Source organism: Xiphias gladius, chromosome 19 (genome assembly GCF_016859285.1).
Source record: "Xiphias gladius isolate SHS-SW01 ecotype Sanya breed wild chromosome 19, ASM1685928v1, whole genome shotgun sequence".
Lineage (NCBI taxonomy): Eukaryota > Metazoa > Chordata > Actinopteri > Istiophoriformes > Xiphiidae > Xiphias > Xiphias gladius.
In genome coordinates, this window is record NC_053418.1 from 13,504,623 (window position 1) to 13,519,085 (window position 14,463).

Consider the following 14,463-nt stretch of genomic DNA (forward strand, 5'->3'; position numbering starts at 1 on the left):
CAGACACAGGCTGGTCTACCATGATAATTACGGTAAATTCCTCTTCAGTTTTACTTGTTGATTCTGAACACATCCAAGGTTTGACCGCCAAAGCTGTGCTATTTACAAGCACAGCTTTGGCGGTCAAGTCCACCACCAAAGGAAATAATTCCCCCATGGAAATAATTTCTATGTATTCACAGGTCATGTGCACTCACATCAAACCAAGGATGTTTCCAGAAGTTTGATTCGGATTCTTGGCTTCATAGGATGTAGCTGTGTCCGTGGGTTTGTGTGTGTGTGTGTGTGTATGTGTGTGTGTGTGTCTCTGTGTGCGTGCGTGGGTTTGTGCACGTGTGTGTGTGTGTGTGTGTGTGTGTCTGTGTGTGTGTGTGTCTGTCTGTCATAGGCATCTTTTAGGGACAATTTTTCAGACTAAAGACCAGTTAATTGGGGACGGCTTTTGTGTCTGTGTGTCTGTGCGTGTGTGTGTTTGTGTGTGTGTGTGTGTGTGTGTGTGTGTGTGTGTGTGTGTGTGTGTGTGTGTGTGTGTGTGTGTGTGTGTGTGTGTGTGTGTGTGTGTGTGTCTGACATAGGCTACAATTTTCGACTAAAGACTAAAGACCAGTTAATTGGGGTCGGCTTGTCTAATTGGGGACAAAAGCCTTGCCCCCATTTGGGAAAAAGATGATTTTTGGGTCAGTGGTTAATGTTAGGATAAGGGTTAGGGTTAGGCAAGTAGTGTTTATGGTTAGACTAAGTCTCCAGGAAATGAATGCAAATCTATGTATCTATGTCCCCAGAGTGACCAAGGTCAAATCACGTGTGTGTGTGTGTGTGTGTGTGTGTGTGTGTGTGTGTGTGTGTGTGTGTGTGTGTGTGTGTGTGTGTGTATGTGTGTGTGTCTGTGTGTGTGTTGGTGTGTATGTGTGTGTGTGTGTCTGTGTGTGTGTTGGTGTGTATGTGTGTGTGTGTGTGTGTGTATCGTGACCTGCAGATGGCTGTCCTGGCAGTAGAAAGCTGATTTACTGAGAGTCTGTTAAGATATGTGGTTCTGATATGGCAGCTGGCCTGCCACCACTGAAATGACTGGTTTTTAGTGTGTCTCATGGTGATTGAGTGGGTTGCTGTAGTGATAAGTGGGTTGCCCTGTTGATAAGAATTCTGCCGATGGACAGGAGAGGTTGGAAGAGGAGGGGAGAAGGGGAGAGGAGAGGGTTCGATAAAAAATCTGTTCAGTTCTATCTTCGTAACTGTCGACACCCATTCCTTATCTTCTCTTGTTTTGTTTTCATCTTCTTCTTTTTGTTTTTCTTCTCTTTGTTTTCGTGTTCTCTTCCTTTTATTATCTCCTCTTCTCTTCTTCCTTTCTTCACCAATGATGTTATTGGACAGGGGACAACGGTGGCAAGACTCTGATTGAGTCTGACTGGTCGTGCTCAGGTCACCTTCTGGTCAGCAGTGTACAAGCAAACACACACACACACACACACACGCACACACACACACACACACACACACACACACACACACACACACACACACACACACACACAGTTTACCAGTTTCTTTGCTTTGACAAAGGCTTCAGACTGTGTCCAATCAATTTAGTACTTGGGCTGCTGAAGACATGCACTAGTAATCAGTGTAACCATCACTGTGTTTGAACTCTGTCTGACTGTTTGATTGGGGTGAGTGTGCTTGTGTGAAAGTGTGAGAGAGAAAGGGAGATTGAATACGAGGTCTGTCTTTGTCTGCATTTCTTTTCACTCTGTGGAAGTGGGTGTGCGTTTGCCTCTTCCACTCATATTGTCGAGGTTGTTACGTGCCTTGTGTTTCAACGGAAAGGACAAGAGTTGGCCATGAATCCTAAGTTTGTGTCATTCCTCTCTCCTCTCTCCATCTCTGTATCCTCCCCCCTCTGTCCCCCTCATCCTCTTCTCTTCCTCCCCACTCCCTGGTTGTATGTAGAGGTTCCCATGGCAACGCTGAGCCCACCCAAAGTGACAGTAATGGAGGGGGAGAATGTGCAGCTGTCCTGTACGACCTCTGGTGTGCCTTCACCTGAGCTGATTTGGAACATGGCATTGGTCACCAACTATGTGGTTAGGTTCACACACACACACACACACACACACACACACACACACACACACACACACACACACACACACACACACACACACACACAGAAACACAAACTGATATACGTATGTACGTTTTAGGTATGTTTGGTATGTTTTGTTGCATTAGTTATACAGCTGAAACGATTAGTCAATTAATTCATTAGTTGATCGACAAAATAATAATTTTGATAATTGATTAACTGTCAATGTTACTCAACTGTTTTTCAAGCGAAGATATTTGCTGGTTTCAGCTTCCCAAATGTGATGATTTATGGCTTTTTTTTTTGCCATATACACTCATTTGCCAGTTTTCAGGTACACCTATCTAAAACTAATGCAGTCCCATACAGCTGTCCTTGAATCAGTCCTCCCTTCCTGAAGGTTATAATGTTCAGGTTTTGTCTATACTATTTTAAAGAGTTGTTGATGTAATTGTTTGAGGCTGCAGTCTGCGGTGCTGTCGAGTTGCACTGTGTTACACTTATAGGTGTTTCTAATTTTTACTGTACCCTCAGTGATATAAATGGAGTGGAAAAATTGTAGAAACACGTCTCACTATAATGCAGTATAGTTCAACAACACGGGTCAACAAAAACTGAACGATATAACTGTCGTGAAGGGAGGATTTATTGCAGGGCTGCTGTGTTAGACTGCATTAGGTTTAGATATGTGTACCTAATGAACTGGAATGTATGATAGTAAATTAAATGTCTTTGGCGTTTGGACTGTTGGTTTGATAAATCTGGCAATATGAAGATGTTACCTTGGGCTCCAGAAAATTTTACTGGAAATTTTTTACTATTTTCTGGTATTTACAGAAAGGAAACAGTAGCAATCGATTTATCTGTTAACTTAGAATACACATTATATTTGGCAATTGAAAATAAAAGTTTGTTGCAGCCCTAAATCCTTGATCTCCTTGATCTGGTAACGGAGCTACCAGATCTGGTAACAGAGCTCTCAAGCTCTCAAACCTTGAGAGATTATTTGTCGTTGCAGTTTCATGTAATGTCACCATTACAGATTTTTTTGGCAAATAAAGTAATCGGACAATGAAAAGGCCTATGATCACGAGCTAAGCAATCGTTTCTCTCATTTGTGTTGAGAAAATAACTGAATCATCATGCTGATATATATGGGTGTGCTTATACACTCAGATCGAGACATCAGGGCAGATATCGGTGCTGCGACTCTCCAACCTGTCATCGCTGGACCACGACAGCAAGATCAGCTGCACAGCTGAGAACATTGTAGGAGAGAAGGAATCCTCTTTGTTGCTGGATATACTTTGTAGGTTTACCCTCTTGCAGGCAGCCTTAATTCAATGTAGATTAATGTGTCAAGGCGTTTGTCTGTGCAGTATAGTCTTTAAAATAGAGAATTAAAAGCTGGAGAAGAGGACTGTTCTTCTCACCTTTTTTAATCAGTGTTTTTGCATGCTCCGCTAGTTTTACTTCTGAATTGCTCTTTTGCCTTATCTTGCTTTCTGTCTTTTCTGTTTGTGTATGAAACTCTCTATTCTATCCACTACCCTCAGTTCCCCCCAAAATCACTAAGCTGAGTGATGCAATCCCAGACCATCACTGGTGCATCCCCTTCAGCGTGTTAGGTAAGAGAGACATCCACATAATATCCTTTATAATATCCTTTATACTTTGCTGTTACTTTATTGTGGCGAGGTCTCAGCACGAAATACTTTCAAAACTCTTGAATAGTGTCACAGTATATAGTAATCACAGCAAAGACTACATAAAAAAAAGAATATAGACTGATAATTAAAGAATATGAAACCAGTGAAAATCACTGAGTCTCTTGTGTTGTCTTCTTAACCTTTCCAGGAAACCCAGAGCCACAACTAGAGTGGTTTCTGAACGATGAGGCAGTGACTGAAGGGCGCTACATCAAGACTATGATCCATGACATCACAGAGAGGGAGTACCATGGCTGCCTGCAGCTGGACAGCCCCACACACCTCAACAACGGGAGGTACAGGCTAGTGGCTAAAAACAAATACGGCTCAGACCAAAAGGAGGTGGAGGCTCACTTCATGCGCAAGCCCTGGGATGGTGAGGAGTAACACTGCACAATGTTTCATTTTATGTTTACAAATCATTATGACCAAGATATACTCATGTAGCCATAGTATTATGCATTCCTTTAAATCAATATTTAACTGTCAGGAAGGAATACAGAGCTGAAATGATTGGTCAATGAACCAATTAGTTGTTTGACAGAAACTATTTTTATGATCAATTAATTATTTATCTAAATTTTCAAGCAAAAATCCCTCATTTCAGCTTCTCAAATGTGGGGATATGCTACTTCTTTTTGTCTTACATGATGTTAATGTGAATATCCTTGGATTTTGGACTGTTGGTTCAACAATACAAGCACCTTGGACTTTAGGAAACTGTTTTTTAGATCAACTGATTCATTTTTAACTGGTATATTGATGTAACTATCAAACATTTCTTAGCATGGAGTACATACGTTTTTCTTTTTGTTTTTTTTGTTTTGTTTCTTTTTTCATGTAACCCTTGCATGCACTTAAAAATGATGACAAAATTGAAGAAATCATCCCTTTTACAGTTATTCTTACTGTTATGGGTCTTTCTGGCTATTCTCAATCTCTCTCTTTTTGTAGACTTGCCCTTCGTTATTAATACTACGAGTGTGAACTTGTTTGAGTCACTGTCACATAATTCTATTTAGTAAATGGGGAGTGCTTTTAAATGTTGTCTGAACTGACTCTGCCTTTAGACTTTTAAAGCACCATACTCTCATTGATGCTGTCTCACAGCTTGAATATGAATGCAGAATGTGTATATACAATATACAGTCTGGGTCCATAGATTGATGATGAGCGGTTGGTTGTCAGCATGAAAGCGGTTTTGTATCTGCAATTATTGATAGTTACAAGATTTGAAGGAAGAGCTGTTTTTTGCACATTTAAGTATGTACAAATATGGCTATGTGTGTCTTGTAAATAATTACACTGAAACAGAGAAAGTACGCATGACATGAGATACAGGTATACTGTACATGGGCATGAATTATTTATGAAGATGTAAATAGGTGGTTGTGTGCAGGATAATAGGATCATTAAACAAAAAATCGAGATTATCTCCGAATTGAAATAAAGTACCTAATATTTTATTGGACTTAAAAAAGGCTACATTTCTAATCCACTGGGTATATTAGGCAAATGTCCAACATGACAAAAGACATGCAATATGCTCTATAAGTCTGATCCAACCCACTCTCTACAGCTTCAGAGAAAAATATATAGATTTCTATATAGCTTTAATCTAGTGAGCAGATACTGTCCGTGTAACATTTGTCCAAGATTAATCACATGTAATCTTTTTGTTGTTGCTGTTATGTGCAGAAACTGAGAAGGAGCCTTCCTATTACGGTGAGTGGAATAAATATTCATAGTTTTTATCAAATGCTAAAGTGTTAATATAACACATCACGATTAAATTCATAGTGTATTCATAGTGTCAGTGTTTTTAGATCAGTGTTTTTTATGTTTCTCATCATTTTCATTAATGATCACAAATTACATTTTAGAAATCTTTCTCTTTCTCTTTCTTCTCTCATGTTGCTGAGGGTGCGTTACATACCTACACATCTTTGCAGCTAGGGATTAGGGGTTGATGTTATGTGTTTTTCCACACTGTGAAGTTGTGCATGTTGAATATATGTTGTTTGTTGCTTTGTGTATTGTGTATGTGTGATCAATATGTTTTTGAAACAAGCTCAGAGAACGGGCATGACAGATAACATTATATGTGAGGTGCATGTCAGAGAATTTACAATTGAAATGTGTTGATATGTTTGGAACCTAATTTGTCTCTGTTGTCTCTTTCCCCAACACCTCTTCCCTCCTGCAGATCTTATCACAGGTACTGCCATGCCTTGTATTTACTCACTTCAAATCACAAGCATCACAGTTTAATTAATTGAACATTCAATAAGCCCTGTCCCCTTAGTTACTGTTGCTATGCCTGTCAAAATTTTATTGGCACAGCACATATGCATTTTACATTAATAGCGGTGGCAGGTTTACCATTGAAATTCTTAATAATTCTTTTAAAAAATGGGTACCTGACTTCAGTCAGATGTTCACAAAAGCAGGCTTCTAGTTTCTAGCCAGTGACCATAGATTTTGTCGGCTGAAATGATCGTTGCTAGCAGATTTTATCAGCTGTAGCTAGCTTGCCCATAAAATTAACTCAATGAGTTGGTTGAAAATATTGTCTCCTGGCTGACTTTTTAATGTTTCCAGTTGACTCATTTTAGAACGACAACCCTGTGAAAAGGGTCTTAAATGAGTGCTTGGTGGCTACAAACATGATAATGTGCTAAAAATACTGAGGCTATAACTGTGTTCTAGGCAAAAAGTCAGAAAAAGCATGGTCTTGTATTGCACTGTGGAGCTAGTTAGTCCAAGTACTGTAAGTATGATAAGATAAAACTGCTTAGCTGTTCAGTTTACATACTTGCATACATGCACAAGGTTAGTTTTATACTTAATTGTTTGCATTTTTAAAGAGAATGTTTCACTTTCAACATTACAAAAAAAGATTTAAGGATCAGGAACCAGTTTGTTTGATGAGTGTAAGACTGTCTTAGATAATGAGGCTGGGGTTGCAGGAGTTTCAAGTCCTGTCCAAATCTAAGAGAGCTGGACAGAACCTCTAACATTAGCTTAAACTCTGATAGCATGTAGGACCAGCGTAATATCGCAGTCAGTTTCTCTGTCAGTATATGTGTCTTCCCTTACCTTAACCTGAACCTAAACTTACCCTAACCCCATCAAGTGTTCTGTGCTCCACCTAACTATAACCTAACCTAAGCCCTAACCAGGGGGGCGCTATGAGAAATGCTATTCTTAGGGGAGGGAAGCAGGGGAACAGAGTTCGACACTTCGTATTTTTTGGTTTTGGCCAAGGTAAAAAAAAAAAAAGGAAAAAAAAGAAACAATCATCTGAACTCTTTAGATGTTGAATCTTTTTCTTACTACATTCCCATACACTCCACTTTGGTATGTCTAGAAAGCTTCAGAGGCCTGCTGTGCCCAGTCACGGTTGCTAAGCTATGTTTGGACAATTGCTGAAAATACTAAAATACGAACCACCTTGAACTATATTCACCCACTGAGCAAGCTGTTCAATGTTAACAAAAGCAGATGACCAATAAATCACATATTATGGATATTTACTCAAGACATTTTGAAAGCATATGTTAGTATTGGCTAGATGAGTACATCACTGACCTTCACACGGTCACACATCACTTATTGAGTGGCTTTTCTTCTCTATTTATTCTTCTCTCTCTCTTTCCTGCATAGAGGGTCCCCCTGTAGACCCACCTGAGGATAGAGTCGCTGTAAGTCACGTCTCACTGTTTTTCTCCAGCTCTATTTCTTTGCCCATTGCCTCTGTCAATTGTTGACTGTTTTTCTGTCATTTGTTTATGTTTCCTGTCTAGAGACACTTGAGCTGGATTTATTGTTTTAATGTTAAAAGTAACTGAATGCACCCATTGCAACGAATATACAGTAGTAGCTCAGAAAATCTGCCTTTCTTGGACAGTGATATAAGCAAAGCCTGTGTCCTATACTTTTTGTTTTCTGGTGTGTATGGCATTTGGCTTTGTGTGGCTGTCTGTGTGAATTTGTTAATCTCTTCAGTAGCTTTATAACTCTGCTTTCTCATTGTGCAGGTGTATGTGGTGGTGGGAATCGCTGCTGTAGCCTTCACTGGTTTTCTTCTAATGTTGGTTATTCTCAAGTTTGGAGGAAACTCCAAGTTTGGCATCAAAGGTAAGACTCCTGACTTTTATCTTGGTGGTATCCACCCTGTGGGGGAGAATAAACACTTCAGGATCACTGTAGAAAGTGATGGTAATTGCTGTTTGGATATTTGGATGTCTAGCTCAATGAGTTGGGCAATTTAAGTATAACATGGAAGGCTTCATGGATACATTAAAAAAAACAATTGAGAGTTTTGCCCCAAACACCAAAATCAGAAATTGGAACCTCTACCACTTCCAACCTGATATGACTTTCCGTGGAATAACTGGAGACAATAAATCTATTTTAATTATGCTTTCCGATATTGTTAAACATTAAAACTGGTCTATACTTTATTACTTATAATCACTTCAGCAATACATAATACACAAAATGCAGTTTTTCAGTCTGCAAGTTTAACTTTTTGATGATATAAGGTATATTTGACATTTTCCTTGCAGTGGTTATCTTGGATCAGAAGTTGATAATCTGGGGTTGAAGTCTGAGTCCAAGATGGGAAAGGCTACATGTATAATGTTCAGATTATTCCATGAATTAATGGGTTTTAAATTCTTGTTTGTGGTCGCATGCCATGTAGATCTCATTTAATATACAGACCACCACGTATCCCTGAATCCATCCTGTTCAGGTGGAAACAGCTGCTGTTTGATGGAGTTTTACTGGGTCTCAGTGCTGCTGGTGAATAACACACATGTTGACTAAATTGAATTCCTGTTGCCTTTGTCATGTTAATGAGTATCTACTGTTGTAGTCATTGCTGAAGCCCCCCCTCATACACACACAAGCACACACACACACACACACACACACAAAAACATTCACCATTTATCATTTTTTGCCACACAGTTTTCAAAATTCATTTTTATAACAATGTGTGACTTCTGCAATGTCTACAAGAGTTACTAATCTGTCTTCTCTTGTAGAATTTATACTGACCTATTAGAACATATTTGTCTCTGTTTATCTCATTTTGACATGTGGCTGATATTCTCTCATTCTTTTTGAACTAATGATAACCACTGAACAACGCTTCTAATTGTCCTCCAATTTTTATATACAGTACATAACAACAGTTATGCTGTTTTAAAAAATATAGACATTCAGTGTGTAGCTAAAGAACTGTGAGCAGACAGACGTTCATCTTTTATTCCAATGGCTCATTTTTTTGTTGAAAAAGTAATTCAAGTTGAGAATATTTAGCTTGCTGACATTCCCCAAAATACATAAGGTGGGTGTAGGCACTGTTTTCTGCATCTTCCATTCAGCTGACTTCAGTTTAGTTCAGTTTGGTTGAAAAAGCATAATGCATTCATGATAGCAAACTAACTTTTGGCACCGTTTCAACCATTAGCATTCGATGCAGTGTAGGTGCACATTTGACATTCAAATGACCAAACTATAAAGTGAATGCACATGTAGAGACGTTTAGTAAATGTTTGTTACCAAGTGTGTGTGCATTTATGAATGTGACTCATGGTTGCCCTGTTGAGGTGCAGTATTTTGGCAGTGATGGAGGAGGGGTGGAAGACAGATGGAGCAGATAGTATATACATTTTTGCATGTGTGTGTGTGTGTGTGTGTGTGTGTGTGTGTGTGTGTGTGTGTGTGTGTGTGTGTGTGTGTGTGTGTGTGTGTGTGTGTGTGTGTGTGTGTGTGTGTGTGTGTGTGTGTGTGTGTGTGTGTGTGTGGGTTCCTCTTTCTCTAGCAGAGGTGAATGAGGTTGCTCTGATGGAAATGATTTCTTTAGATCCTCTTGGCATTTTTCTTGTCAAAGCATGGTTTTGCCATCCTGATTGCTCCCCTTGAGTCTTCATCCTTCTCTATTTCCACTGACAACTTCCTCTCCCCATGCGGTCCCGTCCTTATGCTCACATAGATCCAGATGTATGTGCCCTGCAGCTTGTTGACATTCGGGTGAGTGTGTGGGGATAGATACTGGGAGATAGTGGCGTCAGTATGAACAGCAGAGACGGACTGAGAGTAATCCACAGCAACAACAGCTGTGCCAACATAACCGCTGTTTGTTTGAAACTTCTGCATATGTCCTATACCAGACTGATGACCAAAGGCCACCTTGAGAACAGATATATATCCAGAGATGGGGGCACACTATCTGTGCTAATCTAAAACAAGACAACATGGTTTTGTAAATCATAAACAGGTGCCTACAGATGCTGACGGTGATGATGAACTTGTGATCAGAAAGTGTGAAGAGAGCATGCCATGCCTTGTGCCGTATTGGACAGGTGTGCATGAAAAAAAGCACAACCCGCCTCACTGACTCTGGATGATGCCGTCCATTTCTATCTGACAATCGACTAAAAAGCTGTAGCTGGTTTACATTATTTATATTGACTGCATTAATCTGCGCCTCTCTCATCAATAACACATGGGCAGCATTTGGTACAGGTTACCTCTCACAATTTCCTTGCTGTGCCTTGACACATGGCTATTTTATACAACTGTCTATATTTGTGTGTGTTGTTATGTTGGCAGAAGGGAGTAACTAAATGGGATTAAATGTAAGATTAACCATATGGATAGTGATAGTGTTGAGAGAGTGAATGTTGATTTAACATACAGCAGCTGAAATACTGGGTTATATTGCCTTTCTCTGGTCTTGATATGTTAAACCTGAATAGCATTTATTTTGAGTCATGTATGTGGCCACATGATGAAGGTGACTCAAGTAAATACTCTTTTAGCTCTGGTTTGGTCTCCATCAAATCCTGAGGGAAATATCTGGCTCTTTATCTGCTAAATTCTTCACTATGTTCACCCGCTAGTCGCTAACTCTGTATGTTTGACAGAAAAAAGTTGGAAATGCTGGAAATGACCCTGATGAATGTAGGGAGACTGAATCAATACAGTAAAGTTGTGGGCCATAAAACAGGAACATCGAGTTAAAAGATGGAGAAAGTCTGAGGGTAAACTGCAGTAATTCCATCAATTCTTAATACTAATTATAGCAGCTTTAATGTTTTCACCATTTTCATTTTCAAGAGGTGAAAATTAATGTTAAAGGTAGGCTACATTAGCATTAAAATAATTTAAATTTATTTATTTAAATAATGGAGATGAATGGAATTTCATTGGCGATGGCCGTAACATTTAAAAATTAAACTTCAAATGACTGCTTTTTATAGAAACTACTGTATGTCCCAGTGAATGCATACAATCATAAGATCTTTCAGTGAACTATTTGTATGAAGTGACTATTAAGTAAAATCAAGAAGAACAGTGACGTGTGTCTTATCTGGAGTAACTGCACACAGTTCAGGCAGTAACATCAGAAACAACGCGATTCATTGGCTGCTTAAAAGTTACAGGATCATTGTGGGGTTTTGATTTAAAATGGAGACACTGAATGGTGAAATTTCTCTTGCACTTTTAGTTTCCATGATACTTGTCAGCATCGTTTAAGATCCAACTTAGTCACAAATTAGGCTAAACCTATTGAATCAATACAGCTTTCCGTTCTTGGAGAGAAAACAAATCAGGTTTGGTGAGACAACGTGGTCTACTACGTGGTCTGCCACAGCAGGAAGCCACTACATTGTCACAACAAAATACCACACTAAGGCCAATATATTTCACCTTACAAAATCTGGAGTTGTATAATGGATGAATCCCCTTTGCCACAGATTGGCTCATGAGGAAAGTAATATTGTGACGTTCAAGTGCCAGCAGCTGTTATTTAAAGTGACAATATGGAAGATTTCAGTCCTGGTTGATTTGACAGCACCTTTAGTTACTTTTGGTAACAGCAAATGCAGTTTAATACTACAGGTCACAGAATACTGGGGGCAGCAAAACAAACTACAATAAATTTTAAGAAAGAAATCCATCATAAAGAAGTCCATCATTCTATGAGCAATGGTTATCTGGTTTTATGCTGCACACAGCAAGAGCCTGCAAACAGCAGGACACAGTTAAAGGAGTTTGTTACCATGCTGAAAAGTTGGAGGTGTGCAGCCTGTTGCCTGTAGCTCTTCATCTAACAGCTCACTGTGGCTGCTCCTTCTTCATCCATTACTCACTGCAATATTTCAAACTGATCTGCTGTCCAGAAATGCTGAAAATTATGATTGTCTTGTTTTGTAGACGCATTTTTCATGAACAATAAACAAACAAATTGCATTTCCTCTGATTACTTCATAATAAAAGTCGACTTGTGTTGACCAGTTAAATGCTTTTAATGTGATGCTGCAACAGTAGGAAATAGGATTTGTTTGCATCAGCAGTAACTTATTACTGCATTTTTCCAGGAATGTCGCCACAGACACCCAGTTTGTAATACTGCAAATATATAAATATGGCAGTACATTCATCAGTGAGCAATAGGCTCAATCACCATTGTGTTACCTCATTTGGCAATAGATAGTGACTTAACAGACATTTGTTTAAAGAAAATTAATTTAAAAAAATGTATATACTTATTGGAGGTTTGTTTTATCAGTAGTGCATGAAGTAAAATCAAGACTAGTTTTGTAAGAGTGATGAAAGAAAAATTAAACATACACATGATCTCAACCTAGTCAGTTACAAACAAAAAAATGTGTCCAAATGTTGTTGGCTCTAAAAATAGAAAATGAAAACCCAACGAGTTACAGCCTGAGAAACAGAAAGAATGAGAGCAGGGGAGCTGAAATATGCCTGGTGGAAGCCTAACAGGTGCCACAAAATTACTCATAGTGACCCTCCCAAACTGACTGCAGACTCCTGAGAGAGAAAACAGATCAGACAGTGCAGTGCAGAGAGGGAGGGACATAGCAGCACTCAAATATGTGTTTGTGCCCTCGAAGCACCTGTAGGGAGGGAAGCGTTAACATAAAGCCAAGTTCTGATTCAGGAATGAGACGGAAATGTCAAAAGAGGAAAAAAGACAAAAAGTGATCGATAGTAAAACAGTAAATGTGAAATGGAGAAAGTGAGAGACTGACAGAGAGGAAGAGAGAGTGAATGCTAAAAAACTGACATTTGGAAAGAAGTGAGGGGGAGAAAAACAGAGAGAAAGCCAGCAAGGAAGTGAGAGAGAGAGGTAGACACTGAGAGAAAGCATAGGAAAGAAAAGAAAACAAGGGAAGAAAGATGGAGTAAGAAGAAAACACCATAACTAGAAGATGTTAAAAAAGTGAGAGATAGCAAGGCAAAAAAAAAGAAAAACTGACAGAAAGAAAGAGATCAAAGGAGAAAGTCCTCTCTTGTCCACTTATCAATGATTCATCATTAGTTCAGGTTTCAGTTTTCTCCTTGTTTGGTGGAGTTGCACACCTCCATCTCTCTCCCCCACTCTCTCTCGCATGGACACACAGCTCCTCAATGTTGATCGATCGATATGACACCCTCAAGGTCAGCAGAGCTCCGCTCCAGGCCTGAAGCACTACCGAGCATGCTCAGCGTACCCTCCTCCTCCTCCTCCTCCTCCTCCTCTTCTTCTTCTTTGTCTTCTTCTTCTTCGTCTTCCTCCTCTCCCTACAGAAAAACAGCTTTTGCCTCTAGCTCTTGAGGTTTTTGATGAGCACTACTCACAAACTTTTGCAAAGGAGTTAAAAACTAGATGAATTGAACTGTAAAGTGAAGAGGCTGATTCTGCATTCAGATTAGTATCGAACCTTAATTGTACTACAGAAGGATCAAAATTTGGAATCAAAGCCTTGTCAGATTCTTAGTCTTCTTAGTCTTATTGTTTGATCAGACCGGATTTAAAATGTAAATATTGTACTTTTAGACTGTATTTTATTCAGGCAAAGTTCTTGTATGGCTCCTTGTATGACAAAAGCACTGACACATTTGGCCAAGTTGGACTTATTTTGTAGAAATAAAAAAAGAGTTGTGTAGAAAATGCTACCGTCAGCAAGCTAATATGCTCACATTGATAATGCTAGCATGTTTAACATCTTAGTTTACCATGTTAGCATGCTAACATTTGCATATTAGCAATAAACACAAAGTACAGCTGAGAATGGTAGGAATGTCATTAGCCTTGCAGGTATTTGTTCCTAGACCAAAGTATTGGATGAACAGAAGTTTTGACTTGAAGGTGGCCCGAGGAGAAAGGTCAGGGAATAGAAGTTTTTACCAATCGTCCTCTGCCGAACATGAATGTCTGTAACAGATTTCATGGCAATCCATTCAATAGCTGCCGACATATTTCAATAGAAAGACAAAAAATTAACTTCATGACTTCTCTAGAGGAAAAGTAAAGTGAACACAAGTCAGTGGGATTGTGTGGTGACTGTGAACGTCTGAACAAAAATTTCACAACAAACCAGCCAATAGTTGTCAATATTTCAGTTTGGACTGGAGTGGTGTATGTTGGTGTTTGTATGTCTTTGTACCTGATGTAAGTCTTAACAATAGCAGACAACAACATCCTTTATGTCTTTTCATCCAATAATAAATAAGAAGGATATGCTGAAGGTCGGTCGGTTGAGAAGTTTGAATGATGCCTGCCAAGATAAACCCATGTTTTTTTTTTTACAATGACATTTCTTTAACAATTGTAACAACGTGTTTACAGGTCAGTGGGTTATT

The 14,463-nt window shown here is 39.1% G+C and overlaps 1 protein-coding gene across 1 annotated transcript in view; it reads left to right on the forward strand.

The window, feature by feature from the left end:
- ntrk2a (neurotrophic tyrosine kinase, receptor, type 2a) overlaps window positions 1-14,463 on the forward strand; it is an 85,632-nt gene that overhangs the window by 13,979 nt on the left and 57,190 nt on the right. Inside the window, exons 6-13 of the mRNA XM_040154678.1 lie at window positions 1,951-2,084; window positions 3,263-3,395; window positions 3,643-3,714; window positions 3,944-4,171; window positions 5,494-5,520; window positions 6,002-6,013; window positions 7,462-7,499; window positions 7,836-7,935. Of these exons, the coding sequence (XP_040010612.1) occupies window positions 1,951-2,084; window positions 3,263-3,395; window positions 3,643-3,714; window positions 3,944-4,171; window positions 5,494-5,520; window positions 6,002-6,013; window positions 7,462-7,499; window positions 7,836-7,935 (744 nt within the window). The remainder of the gene's footprint in view (window positions 1-1,950; window positions 2,085-3,262; window positions 3,396-3,642; window positions 3,715-3,943; window positions 4,172-5,493; window positions 5,521-6,001; window positions 6,014-7,461; window positions 7,500-7,835; window positions 7,936-14,463) is intronic.